Source organism: Scyliorhinus torazame, chromosome 7 (genome assembly GCF_047496885.1).
Source record: "Scyliorhinus torazame isolate Kashiwa2021f chromosome 7, sScyTor2.1, whole genome shotgun sequence".
Taxonomy (NCBI): Eukaryota; Metazoa; Chordata; class Chondrichthyes; order Carcharhiniformes; family Scyliorhinidae; genus Scyliorhinus; species Scyliorhinus torazame.
The window spans coordinates 311191322-311206296 of NC_092713.1; the positions used below are offsets into that span (position 1 = coordinate 311191322).

The 14975-nt window shown below is 43.2% G+C and overlaps 1 protein-coding gene across 1 annotated transcript; it reads left to right on the top strand.

Moving 5' to 3' along the window:
* Window positions 1-9750: 9750 nt before the first annotated feature.
* Window positions 9751-13222, top strand: LOC140427499 (protocadherin alpha-C2-like). Its single transcript, XM_072513008.1, has one exon. The coding sequence runs from the start codon at window positions 9851-9853 to the stop codon at window positions 12203-12205; it is 2355 nt and encodes a 784-aa protein (XP_072369109.1). The 5' UTR covers window positions 9751-9850; the 3' UTR covers window positions 12206-13222.
* The last annotated feature ends 1753 nt before the right edge of the window (window positions 13223-14975 follow it).

Below are 14975 nucleotides of genomic sequence, written 5' to 3' on the forward strand. Positions count from 1 at the left end.
GGAAATTAGAGATATTATTACATTTAAAGAAGCAAGAATAGTCAATTTACCGATGGTTTCATAGCACAGCATTTGGAAAGCAGTGGTGAACTCAAACGAAGTCAGCATGGATTTACGAAAGGAGAATCATGCTTCACAAGACTATTGGAATTCTTTTCGGCTGTAAATAGTACTGTTGACAAGGTAGTACCGGTGGATATGGTTTATTTAGGCTTTCAGAAGTCTTTCATCAAGGTCTCGCATAGCAGATTCATCTGTAAAGTTAAAACACATGGGGTTATGAGTAGTGTCTTGAGATGGATATAAAGATGGTTAGCAGAAAGGAAGAAAAACCTTGGAATAAATGGGTCTGTTTGCGATTGGCAGGAAGTGACTAGTGTGGTACCTCAGGGATTTGCGCTAGGACCCCGACTGTTCACATTATATATTAATGATTTGGACGAGAGAACTAAATGTATTATCTCCACATTTGCAGATGATACAAAGTTTGGTGGGAGGTCAGGAGGATGCAGAGGTGCTTCCGATGGATTTGGATAGGGTGAGTGAATAGGCACATGCATGACATATGTAGTATAATGCGGATGGATGTGAGATTTTCCACTTCAGTAGCAAAACTTAGAAGGCAGATTATTACTTGAATGGGTGTAAATTTAGAGAGGTGGATATTCAGCTAGAGCTTGGTATCCTCGTGCATCAGTCGCCGAAAGTAAGCGTGTATGTGCAGCGGGAGGTAAAGAAGGCAATAGGTATGCTGGCCTTCATAGCGACAGGATTTGAATCTAAGAATAGAGATATTTTGATGCAATTTTAGAGTGCATTGGTGAGGCCACACCTGGAGTATTGTGTGCAGTTTTGGTATCCTTATCTGAGGGAGGAAATTATTGCTATAGAAGGAGTGCAGCGAAGGTTTTCCAGGCAGATTCCTGGGAGTATGGGACTGTCAAATGAGCAGAGACTAAATCGGTTGGGATTATATTCATTGCAGATTGGAAGAGTGGAGGGTATCTCATAGAAACGTACAAAATCCTAACAGGATTAGACAGGGGAGATTGAGAAAGAATAATAGTTTGAGGATGAAGCTAAAACCTTTTGGACTGAGGTGAGGAGAAATGTATTCACCCAGTGAGTGGTGAGTCTGTGGAATTCGCTACCACAGAACGTAGTTGAGGCCAAAACGTTGTTTAATTTCAAGACGGAATTAGATTTAGCTCTTTCGTCTGAAAGGATCGATGGATATGGTGGTGGGCGGGGGGGGGGGGGGGGGGGGGTGGCGGGTGGAGGCGGATCAGGGTATTGAACTTGATGATCATCCATGATCATAATGAACAACGGAGCATGCTCGAGGGGTCGAATGGCCCCGTCCTGCTTTTATTTTCTATGTTTCAATGTATTACATACTATATATTGCCTACCGGATTTCGAAAAAGTATTTGCAATGCTGTCTTTATCATCTTCAATTGTAACTATAATATTAAGTGCCTTGTTTTTATGTCAATCAGCAGGACATAAGTTTGCATGCAGTTCTTCTTGTCATATTCAAGTGGTAGTGTACCCGACATCCCTTACAAGGCAGAATGTACATATGTACATTTTTAGATGGTGATCATTGCCTTAAACGATGTATGCGCTTGTTTCATAATTGTACTTTCTGAACTTTCAAAGCAAAAAAGTAATGCTTTCTCTCGAATTCGCATGTATAAATAAACTTGGTGAAAATGGGTCCTAACATGTCACCTGATTAGTCGGAATATTTTCTTCTTCACCACTTCGAAAGGAAAAAAAATCAAACCAGCGTGAAAAGATTTCTTGGAAAGGTATGAAAGTTGTCCTATCGTTATGGAAAGTCCGGATTCCAGAGCCAAATTAAAAATAATATAGTATTAGAGTAGTCATCGTTTCTATTCCAGAATTTCGATGCAACACATGGGCCGCCATGTTTCCATGCATTTATTCTTTTGAATGAATATGATTGAATCTAATTTTGAATCTCCGATATAACAGCACACCGACCTAAGGACCAAAATAAGAATTCACTGGATAGCTGCATATAACGACATCATGAATATCCGCCTAAATATTTACTTCACTAACATTTCTCAGAAACAATACGTATGTGACTGTACCTCTAAATACAGATATGTGTTTGTGTTGGGCGGGTGGAGGGGAAAGAGCGTATATGGTTACCACGTGATAGCGAAATGCAGTACTGATGAAGTTATTACGATTAGTAATACCAAAGCTACAGAGGTATTTCGATCAATGTAGATGACATTATTGGTATGAACATATGAATCTTCAAATTTGCTTCGGTCACCAAATTAACTGAAGTAGCGAGTAGGGGGTAGAATCACCATGCTTGAAAGTGCTTTGTAACTTTTTACATAACGTTTGGACAATTCATTATCTATTCTGATGGAGTTACACTTTGGCGTTTATATGATTAGATCAAACAATTGCGACAGAAAATAATCTTCTCCTGCCAGAAATGCTCTTCTCAAACTGCTGTAAACAGTTTCACCTCCTTTGCTGCACACACCATTAGTCACAAAATGTTGTTACTCATAATACCACAAAGAGAAAGGGTGGTCTTAATAATAATGATCCTTATTGTCACAAGTAGGCTTACATTAACACTGCATTGAAGTTACTGTGAAAATCACCTAGTCGCCACATTCCGGCGCCTGTTCGGCTACACAGAGGGAGAATTCAGAATGTCCAATTCACCTAACAGCACATCTTTCGGGACTTCTGGGAGGACACCCACGCAGACACGGAGAGAACGTGCAGACTCCGCACGAACATGGACCCAAGCCAGGAATCGAACTTGGGACCCTGGCACTGTGAAGCAACACTGCTAACCACTGTGCTACCGTGCTGAACGTTATTTATTGCATTTATATCTGTGTGCAAAACCGACAAAAGATTAGAATCTAAGAAACTACTGACACAGTTTTATCGCCTAAGTGTTGATTTGCTGACGCATTATTTGGTCTTGGAAATAAACAAGGTGCGGTTTGGAGCCAGTTCTGGGCGCAACTATTTTCAGAATACATGTCAACAACCATGAATAACTTTTAAATCCGAAGGCAAACTGCTTATCTAAGGAAATGCAGGTAAACAATGTCTAAAGCTAATTCAAAACTTAGGTCGTGTGAGTATCTGACCATTAGCAGATTGTTCTACCAGTGAAACAAGCGTGAACTATATGTATTTGATACTTGATAAATTGAATACCGTCTTAAATGTATTTCGTTTCTTCGAAGCAGCTATTCCGAATTTGTATTGCAAACATTTTTGAAACAATTGATTTCGGACAAGAGAAATGACGAATATAAATACCTTGTATATAATTGCACTGGAGCTAAAATACTTATCGACTGAATTAAAATCATTCTATATTATCTAAGTACACAAATGAACCCAGGTTAATTTTCGCAGAACGCAGCTAACTGATTATTGGCGCTGATTATTTTCAGAGCTTGCTTTACACTTTTTAAAATGTGGGCATACTGCACATGAGGGTTGAAGACTCTCGCCCATATACTTGCAATTTAAGAAAACATTTCGGCTTCCTAGGTTATGGTAACTTCAAATAAAATGCAGTTGAATAATAAGCTAACGTTATTGTTTTTCTTGCATGAATATTTTAATTGCAGTTCTAAATAACCAGTGTAATAACAAATTCTGAAATGTCCAGCTTTAAGAACAGGTGCTGCAGTTTTTCGTTGGGAAACGTTGTGTCGATGCTGCCAATAAGGAGCTGAGACGGTGCTGGAGATCTAGTCGCTCGTCCGGCAGTTGCACACAGAAAGCATCGCGAAGAAAGACAGGCTGCATTTACGCTGCACTGCCGTGTTCAGTAATAGAGCCGGTTGAATCTGTTTCGTTTTTGCATGAATAGGTAGGGGCGGCTTAATTTTTTCATGCTTGAATAATACTTAAATATTTTGCACAACGTGCAGCCCAGAACAATGGCGAACGCAGTTAACAGCCTGCCGGCTTTTGTTTTCGTTCTTTGCATGTCGCCTTCGGAACAAAATGGCTACTCCAATCCGGAGGGCTTGGAGTCTGCGGCCTTGGTTGGCAATATTGTTGAGAATCTACGCCTTTACATTGGGGAGTTATAGTCTCGCGGGTTTCGTCTGATCTCCGACGCAAGGAGTCAGAGCATCGAGGTGAATCTGGAAAATGGGCTTTTATCTGTTCATGAAAGTATCGACAGATAAGAACGTTGTAGACAAAGATCTACCTGCTCCCTGTCTTTTCGTTGGCACTTGATAATCCGCTGGAACTGCGTCGTGTTGTAGTGGACATGCTGGATGTAAATGACAATTCACCAGGTTTTTCAAGGAAGGCAATCTCTTTACGGATTATTGAGGTAACCGCATCAGAAACACTCTACCCTCGAGAATGCGCGTGCGGCCCAGATAGCACAAATGCTATCGACACTTACTTGATCAGTCCAAACGAATACTTCGGTCTTAAGATGTAGACAAGAAGCAATGGAAGTATAATTGCCGAATTGTTAGTAGAGAAAGCCTTATGCCACGAGCAATAGACAGCATTTCACCTTGTAATGACGGCTACTGATGGTGCGATACCCTACGGATCCTGAAATGCTCAGTTTATAATTACGGTTATGGATGCGAATGACAAAGCCCGTGTATTTGATCACGAAACGTGCAGGCCCCATGTTCTTGAAAACATGTCAAAGGCACATTGGTGATAAAAGTCAATGCTGTTGATTTAGATGAAGGCACAAATGCTTAGCTGACATATTATTTCATCAGTCACAGGTCCCAAACGACTCGTGAGCTTTTCTGGTTAGACCCGAGAAGCGGAGAGCTCAGAGTTGCAGGAGTACTGGATTTCGAAGAATTAAACATTTATGAACTTAGGATAAAGATGCATATTCAATGGCGGTACGTGTCACAGTTACTGTTGGATTAATTAATGTGAATGATAATGCCCCAAAGTTGGAGGTGACGTCGGTATCCCAAACTGTTCGGAAAATGTGCAGCCGGGGAACTTGCTAGCGGCAATCTGTTTGAGGGATGGCGACTCATCTGATAATGGGCGTGCTCAGTGCGACGTCGATCCGAATGTTCCATTTGAGTTTCAGAAATCATTCAACGGGATTACAAAGGATATTTTCGATCATGAACGACCCCGCTATACAATATATCTATCACCACCTGGGGCATCAAGCAAACAAATGGTAGCACAACGGTTAGCACTGTTGATTCACAGTGCCAAGATCTTGGGTTCGATTCCCGGCTTGGTTCACTGTCTGTGCGGAGTCTGTATGTTGTCCCCGTATCGGCGTGGATTTTCTTTGGATGCTCCGGTTTCCTGCCACAAGTCCCGAAAGACGTGCTTGCTAGGTGAATTGGACATTCTGAATTCTCCCTCTATTGTACCCAAACAGGCGGCAGAGCGTGGCGACTAGGGGCTTTTCACAGTAACTTCATTGTAGTGTTAAGGTAAGCCTACTTGTGACAATAATCAAGATTAGATTATTGATTTATTTAATTGGACAGAGTAGCGAAAACGGACGTGGATGTCCTTGTTAATGAAACGCCAAAAGCAAGCATACAGGTGCAGAAGGTGATTGGGAAGGGAAATGGCGGTTATTTCAATGGAGTAGAAAAGTAAAGAGGTTTTGCTACAAATGTACAAGTACTAGCGAAGCCATATTTAGAATAGTGTGTACAGTTTTGGCTTCCTTTTGAAGGAAATACATATTATCAAAGGAGGCAGTACAGCGGGTGTTTACGAGGATGATCCTGGGTGTGGAGGGATTGCCGTTTAAGGACAGATTAAACAGATTGGGTCTCTGCTCCTTGGAGTTCAGAAAAATGAGAGGTGCTATGATTGAAACATGTAGGATTCTTAGGGGGTTAGGCCGGGTAAATTTTGCGAGAATGCTTCAACTCATGGGAGAGTGTAGGAGCAGAGGGCAGAGTTGCAGAATAGGGGGGGGGGGGTCATTTAAGACGGATATGATTAACAATTTCTTCTCTCAAAGAGTGGCGAATCTTTGGAATTACATATTCCAGACAGAGTCCTTGAATATTTCCAAAGCTGAGATCGTTGGGTTTTTTACGAAGTAGAAGAATTAAGGGTCATGGAGATAAGGCACGAAAGTGACTGCTAGATCTGCCGTGATCTTCTTAGATTGCGGAGCCTCGAATGGCTGAATGACCTACTCCTCTTCCTGTTTTTTAGGATCTTATGATGCTAAGGATTGTAAATGCTACACAACTCTAAAGATCAGCTCTTTTATCAACGTTTGGACATAGGCTATCAAAAAGTCAGGAGCTGGGGCGGCATGTGGCGCAGTGGTTAGCACTGGGACTGCGGCGCTGAGGACCCGGGTGCGAATCCCAGACCTGGGTCACGGTCCGTGTGGCGTTTGCACATTCTGCCCATGTCTGCGTGGGTTTCACCCGCACAGCCCAAAGATGTGAGGTTAGGTGGATTGGCCACGCTAAATTGCCATTAATTGGAGAATAAAAATAATTGACTACTCTACATTTATTTTAAAAAATAAAATAATATCAGGAGCTAAGTGACCATTGCAGCACCCAAGCTAAGCATGAGTGGGCAGGTAATTACCAAGTTGTCAATTGCTGGATCTGTTTGGAATCGATTCAATTTAGCACAATAAAAGTGGCAAAGGCGATCGAGGGGGTTTCGTCTTCACAAGCACTGTTCGGCGTCACTCCTGCCAATAACGACAATGGCAGATGCGACAGATAGATTGCTGGGAATAAAGTGCAGAAGGTTTTTTCATCTTGATACTTCGATAGCATCTGCTAAATGGACCAGTACGGCAGATTTGTCGTGAAGGACACGTCGAAAAGTAAAAATGACGAGTAACTCTTGGTGATGGACGTGGAAGCACAACACCCAAAGTGCATTATCTGCATTGCCACACTAAGTGATTTCTCCAGGATGTGTTCAACATGGGTGAGTATTGATTCAGTCGCTGCGAAAAAGCGGAATGTACTCATATGTAAGATGCTTGCTTCCATAAATTTGACCTGATGCCATGAAACTGAATGCGGTCTGAACTAAGTTTTGAGAACCTCATGACAACTCCCTCCCGGGCTGGAGATCACTGTTGGCTTATCATTCAGTTGGTCTGACAACGCTCGGATCGTCCTTGACTAGACTGCCGGGCTGTTCATCCAATTTTGACGCATCCACCCAGTATGGAGGAGCTACGCAGGATCGACAGAGCGAGGTTTACCATTGGTTTTCCCGGTATCGCGCTCGATGTCGGTAGTCGTTGCGTTTACATTCATTTTCAACTACGCTATAGGAATTTGGCACCACTGAATTCCTTACTCAGCCATGTAAGAGTGCAGGTATGAGGCAATCACAATATTGTAGATCATGAATCACATGGTAGGCTACACCAGATAAATACGGAAAGTTTCCCAACAGTCAAGGGGTTTATATGACCAATATGGTGGCAAGCTCTCAATTCCAGATTTTTATTTTATGATTTAAATGAATTTTAATTCCACCAGCTATAGTGGTAAGATTCGGACGTGTACCCAGAACATTAGTTCTTCTCGTCCAGCACGGTTCCTATTAAACCACAGTCACTCTTCGGCAGTGCCAGTGTCCTTTCACTTCTCCTGCTCGTTCAATATCCAATTTGCCTGTAATAGCTTTCTTGACTTGACATTTTTTCAGTAGTTTGTTTTCGAGCTCTTGAATCCTGCCACTCGCCCGCTGGTTTCACAGGAGGGGGCATGGAAACTGATTTTTTCACATGCAAATAACAGTGCCAGACAAGAGGGTCAACCAATAACGAAGAAGGTCTTGGCAGCGAAAATACAGGCGCCATATTCGAGAGGTAGATAGCGCTGGGTTTTCAGCCGTCGCACTCGAAGCACCAGAAAGATGAACAATCAAGATTTGCTTACTTGGAATGGCTGCAGTTGGAGTAAGATTTGCGCGCAGATTTACTGATGCCCCCGTTTCAGTTGGCAACGCGACTGCCTGAGTCCTTTCCCAAGTTTACAGGAGGAAGAGGCCAACACACCTCACCAAAAAGGCATTGCTGTCGATTGCACTGGAATTTAGCAGAGACGGTTTTGCCGCATCGAAATTATTACAGATTTCAAAACCATCAATTATCTGCAGCGATCTAGCGACCTGAGGGGATTTCGTTCAATTAAACTCGCAGCTCTCGAAGTCGCAACAAGTGCCAACGAAACTTAAAATTGATGGCCGAGGCATCGATAATCAGCAGACAACGATCTCCACGAGAAACATAGTGACAGTAGAGTAGAGACCCCTATTCAGTCAATGTCAATATATTGTCAATACGAGATAGCCCCTCGCACCAGATCTAATTGTGACACAATGTTGGTCCTTACCACTGCTACAAAATTCTGAGCGCAACCAAAGGATCAGATCTAAGAACTGTCGTCCTTCCACGTATAGTCATGAATGGTGATGGACATTTGAACAATTTACTGAAGTCGCAAGCTGCACAAATCTCCTTAACCTCAATAATGGGCGAACCCATCACATCAGTGCAAAGCATAAGATTGAAGCATTTGCAAAAATATTTACTCAGAAGTACCGCGTGGATGATCCATTCGGCCACCACCGGAGGTCCCCATAATCATAGATGCCAGTCAATTCGATTCATTCCGTGTGGTATCAAGAAATTGCTGAATTCATGGATACTGGAAAAGCTATGGGACCTGACAACATTCCAACAATTGTACTAAAGGCTTGTACTCCAGAATTTATCTTGGAAAAATCTTTCAAAGCAGAGAGTGTTTAGGATTTGAAGTGCACAGTCTTGGAGCGTAGTGAAGGAATATTTAATTATGTCTTTAAAAATGGAATGTAAAGGTTTACTAAAAGAGGAAACCAACTTACGCAGACTTACGGAAATTGCGAGGCAGTGGGGTTAAGTGGGAGCGAGCCGGCGGAGAAACCCGGGGCCAAAGATCCTGTCCCCATTCTATGATTCTGTGCAAATCGCTGTATAAATGCTCTATTATTTCAAAGGCGCATGAACACAGTCATCGCCAATTTTGCCACTGTATATTACAACTGAAGCCAGCAATGTCCCCTTCCTCTACATCGATGTCGTGCCTTTTTCTTACGAAATTTGTCCTTATGTGCTTAACGCTAGTAATGGAACAATGATCCAAATAGTTCACAATCCAACCACCAATATGCTTTAGTTGCAGTCGAAAGGACAAGGAGCACGCTTGAATGAAAGTGTATAATTGAGACGAATTACACAGGTTAAGCTGTCATTTCCATAGTTCCACCTTCATGAAAATTTACTCCTTCTTACAATTACAAGATAATTAACCGTGACTGGCAAATTTCAAATATCACAATCGTTTGAAATATCCTGCTAAATAAAGACTGTTAAACAACGTTTGGGAATGTTTGACAGAAAAAGGGCGGATTTATATTGCGCAACTTTAAATACACAGTTATTACACGTGGCAGTCCATGCCAGCTGTTCAGCTTTAAGAAATGCTTGGTGCAGTAATGGGTGAAGACTCTTTGTGTCGCTGTCTACCAATACGAAAACCAGACGCCGCGAGAGATCTACCTCCTCGCCTTTTATGCGCAACACAAAGCAGAACGACAAACAGTGCCCGCATTTCCAGCACCGAGTCACGGTCAGACGACCGCACGCTCAAGGACCCGAATTTATCAGTTCAGTGCCGACATTTCCCTTCACAAGAAAAACATAGATTTTACAGAAAGCCCGATAAGACACGGAGAAATTCTGATAGATTTTCAACGTGATCTAATCGGGAATGAAGCCAGCCGTCGGTTATATTTTATATTCCTGATGTGTGCCTGGGACGAGATTTTCGGGAAAATTCGTTACTCAATTCCTGAAGAACTGGAGCGCGGCGCGTTCGTTGGAAATATCGCCGAGGATTTAGGCCTAAGCATCGGAGAGATGAGACTTCGCAAATTCCGGTTAGTCTCTGATGACGCTATAGAATTGTTGAAGGTGAACATGGGGAATGGCATTTTACTTGTGAACGAAAGAATCGACCGTGAAATTCTTTGTGGACCAAGCTTGACCTGTTCCATTTATCAGGATGTCGCGGTAGAAAATCCTTTGGAAATGCATCGCGTTGACGTGGAGATACTGGATGTAAATGATAACTCGCCCAGTTTTACAAAGACTAGTTATTCTTTACAAGTATCTGAGTTAACTGCTGAAGGAGCTCTCTTCCCTCTCGAGAGCGCTCATGATCCAGACGTCGGCACAAACACAGTGAGTACTTATCAAATCAGCACAAACAAGCACTTTGGCCTGAAGACTCACACCAGAAGCGATGGGAGTAAAATTGCAGAATTGGTGTTAGAAAACCCCTTAGACCGCGAGAAAGAGTCGACATTTCACTTGACACTTACGGCCATTGACGGTGGGATTGCCCACAGATCTGGCAATGCAAGAATAGTCATTACTGTCATAGATGGAAATGACAACGCGCCCGTGTTCAATCATAACATATATAGGGTTAACATAATGGAGAACACACCTAAAGGCAACCGTGTTATCACAATAAACGCCACTGATTTAGATGAAGGAACAAATGGCCAGGTAAGATATTTTTTAACCAGCCACGTTTCTAAAAGGGTTCAGGAGTTGTTCCGTTTGGAGCCTGAAACAGGACAGGTCAGAGTTGAAGGATCACTGGACTATGAAGAAAAAAATACTTATGAATTTGAGGTACAAGCTGTGGATAATGGCACACCGACATTGGCCTCACGCGCGTTGATTTGTGTTGAATTACTTGATGTTAATGATAACGCACCGGAGCTAAAGATTACCTCGGTGTCGAGTCAAATAAGAGAAGATGTTGCTTTCGGGTCGGTGGTCGTTATAATCAGTGTATTTGATCGGGATTCTGGTGAAAATGGACATGTACAGTGCCAGGCGCCCCCAAATATTCCGTTCAAACTTCTAAAGTCTGCGAATAACAAGTATGAGTTGGTAATCAGCAATACATTGGATCGCGAAACGACCCCGTTATACAACATCTGTATTTCAGCCTGTGATGCAGTGTCTATTCTTTCAACAAATAGAACCATCCTCATTTCGATTTCTGATATAAATGATAATGCTCCACAGTTTACCCAATCGTCATATAATGTGTTCCTGATGGAAAACAATTCTCCGGGTGCATCGATATTTACAGTTACTGCTTTAGATCCTGACTTGGACAAGAATAGTCAGGTACAATATTTTCTCTTGGAGAATGACACAGAAGCTATTTCCGGGTCTGGCGACCTGACGGTTAACTCTGAAAGTGGATACATCTACGCGCTCCGCTCCTTTGACTATGAAGCACGGAAAAACATTCATATCATAATCCAAGCCCAGGACGCCGGAACCCCCACATTGAGCAGCACGGTCATCGTCAATATTATTACCTTGGACCAAAATGACAATGCTCCAACTATTATTTCACCTTCAAAGTACAATAGTTCCACGGCTCTGGGGGTTGTGCCCTTTTCAGCACATCCAGGGTATCTGGTTAGCAAAGTAATTGCGAGAGACGCAGATTCCGGACAAAACGCAAGAGTTTCCTATCAGCTCATAGAATCTACCGATCGCAATATGTTTAGTGTGGGATTAACCTCTGGAGAAATCCGAACAACTCGAAAATTTAGAGATCAAGATATCCTAACACGGAGGCTTGTAATTTTGGTGAAGGACAATGGGGAGCCAAGCCTCTCCAGTACGGTCACAATTCTGGTTTCCGTCCCGTCTAACGTTGCCGAAAACCTCCCTGAGAGAAAAAACACGCCACGAAGTTCTGAATTATTTTCAGACATGAATGTGTTGCTAATTATATGTTTAGGATCAACTTCCTGCTTATTTTTATTAATCATAATTTTTCTGATCGCCCTGAAGTGCAAGCAAAACAGAAACATTTACGGCTACACGTCTGAAGTATGTTGTTTCAGGTGGGGAAATTCGACTGATGCCTTGAATGGTAGATCTGTCCCAAAAGCAACGTTAAATTATACCAACACTACTAAAACTCTACCTATTCGGGAATCGTACAATTTCAACGTTTGTCTCTCTCCTGAATCCTCTCAGAGTGATTTTCTATTTTTAAAACCTTGCAATCCGACCTTGCCTCCCGATGGTATCAACGTTCTTCAGAGGGAAATCATATAAATTCTCAATGTTTACTGTTACTGATTTGCGAATCTAAATCCAAACGCACAACACATTAAAACGAGAATTCCATGTATCGGTATGTTGGTCGATGACATAACTTACGTAATAGTATGGAGGGGCACATGTGTAAGGATGCCGTCTCATGAATTCCACTTTGCTTTATTTTAAATTAACATTGGACGTTTCCAATCGCAGACTTCTTACAACGGTACTACCTCATACACTGCAGGAAAGGATGTCCCGAAGCGTGGTACATTGGCGAGACCATGCAGACGCTGCGACAACGAACGAATGGACATCGCGCAACAATCCCCAGGCAGGAATGTTCCCTTCCAGTCGGAGAACACTTCAGCAGTCAAGGGCATTCAGCCTCTGATCTCCGGGTAAGCGTTCTCCAAGGCGGCCTTCAGGACGCGCGACAACGCAGAATCGCCGAGCAGAAACTTACAGCCAAGTTCCGCACACATGAGTGCGGCCTCAACCGGGACCTGGGATTCATCTCACATTACATTCATCCCCCACCATCTGGCCTGCGAAATCCTACCAACTGTCCTGGCTTGATGTAATTCACACCTCTTTAACCTGGGGTTACCCCATCTCTGGACCTGTAAAGATTTAATCACCTGCTAATGGTCGCATTCCAAGCATTGTTTGGCATCTTTGAATTTGTCTATATATGTGTTTCTGGAACATACCTCTTCATTCACCTGAGGAAGGAGCAGCGCTCTGAAAGCTAGTGACATCGAAACAAACCTGTTGGACTTTAACCTGGTGTTGTAAGACTTCGTACTGTGCTCACCCCAGTCCAACGCCGGCATCTCCACATCATTCTTACAACGGGATTTACCTCTGGCGAAAACCTGAACATTTTATATATTTCATGATCAGGTGAGCTACAGCAAAATCTGATGAGGCCCTCCTGAAACAGCATGACGTAAATAGATCTACTGAACATTTTGTTTTCCGTCGTATATGTGTCACTTAGCTACATTGGCTTGACTGTTGAGTGTTGTGCAAAGATTAACTTTATTTCAATAAATATGCTCCGTTTTGAAAGTTTCCTGAAAGACCATACCACTCTGTACTTTGCCGAGAGAACTAACATGGCTGGTTATATAAAATCGTGAGTAAATTCGAAAACAGTCAAAGTTATCAAAGGGGCAACATGTGGGCAAAGTGGTTAACACTGCTGCCTTACAGCGCCAGGGGCCAGGGACCTGGGTTCAATTCCGGCCTTGGATGACTATCTGCGTGGGTTTCCCCCAACTGTTCCGCTTTTCCTCCCACAGTCCAAAGCTGTGTAGGTTAGCTGAGGTTACAGGGATAGGGTGGGGGAGTGGGCCCACGTTAGGGTGCTCTTCCAGAGGGTGGGTGCAGATTGGATGGGCCGAATGTCTTCCTTTTGCACTGCAGGGATTATATTCCATATTTCTAATTCTAGTTAGAGGCCGGAATCTACCGGCTATTCACGCCGGCGGAATCCGCCGGTCCCAAGGACGACGCAACCCCTCCTCGGATTTCCCGACGACAAGAGATGCATTTAACCGGAAATCCCGTTGACAGCGGCGGGCCCAGAAGATCCCGCTGGGGTGCGAACCGCTTCCCCCGCCGAAAGCCACGCGGCGGGCTGCGCAGAAAATCTCGCCCAAAGTGAAAGTTTGCAGACGCAACTACACATTTCCCCCATGTTAGTACCTGCCCGTGTTTCGTTTTGGTTGATTGAGGCAATTTGAACTTCAACTGAAAGTGGACCATAAAACTGATTTCTAAACGCTCTTGGGGAACTCACGTTGAACCTTACTCACAACACATGTGCAGTCCATGCTATGCTGGTGCTCTCAGAAGGCTGTTTTGCAGGAAGACGTTGACCTAGCAGACAGGGAGGGAACGTGTTAGATGTAAAAGGATTTATTGCACGTGACTAGAATAGCTGTTATCTTGTATAAGTTGTCAAAACTCGTGCAGATGGCGAATGTCCAGTGTTTGTGATGTAGCAAGGAAGCCGCATGGACAGTGAGATTACAACCCATAGATACTGTATAAGGCAGACTTAGTGAGTCGGGCCTGTGCGTTGGTAATGGGTCATTATAGTCAACCGCATTTTATGAGACTGGCGTCCCAATAGCGCAAGCGATGCATGGTTATCAACTTATCTTTCTGGAAAAAAACAATAATCCCAAACCAATTGAACTCTCTCCAAAATCCTCCAGCGGTCACAGCATAAAATAGAAATTATTTTAAATACTTATTGACTCAGTATTTATATGTGGAATAAACGTTCACAATGGACTGAAAGGATTAAGTAGGTTTAGAAAATCACTAAAGACCATACTGGATTTGTTTTTAACTCGTGTTTACGGGATCTGGGATTTACCGCCAAGGCTAGCATTTGTTGCCCATCCCTAATTGCCCGTGAGAAGGTGGTGGTGAGCTGCCTTCATAAACCTCTGCAGTCCATGTTGTGTAGGTTCACGCACTGAGCAATTCAGGAGGGAGTTCTGGGATTTTGACCCAGTGACAGTGAAGAAATGGCGATATATTTCCAAGTTAGGATGGTGAGTGACTTGGAAGGTCAAGTCATGGTGTTCCCATGAATCGGCTATCTTTGACTTCCAGCTGGGAGCGCCATGGGCTTCAAATGTGCTGCCAAGGCGCCTTGATGAGTTCCTGAACTGCATCTTGCAGACGGTATACACTGCTTTTGCCATGCGTCAGTGGTGGAGGGAGTGAATGTTTGTGGAAGGGGTGCCAATTAGGCGGGTAATTT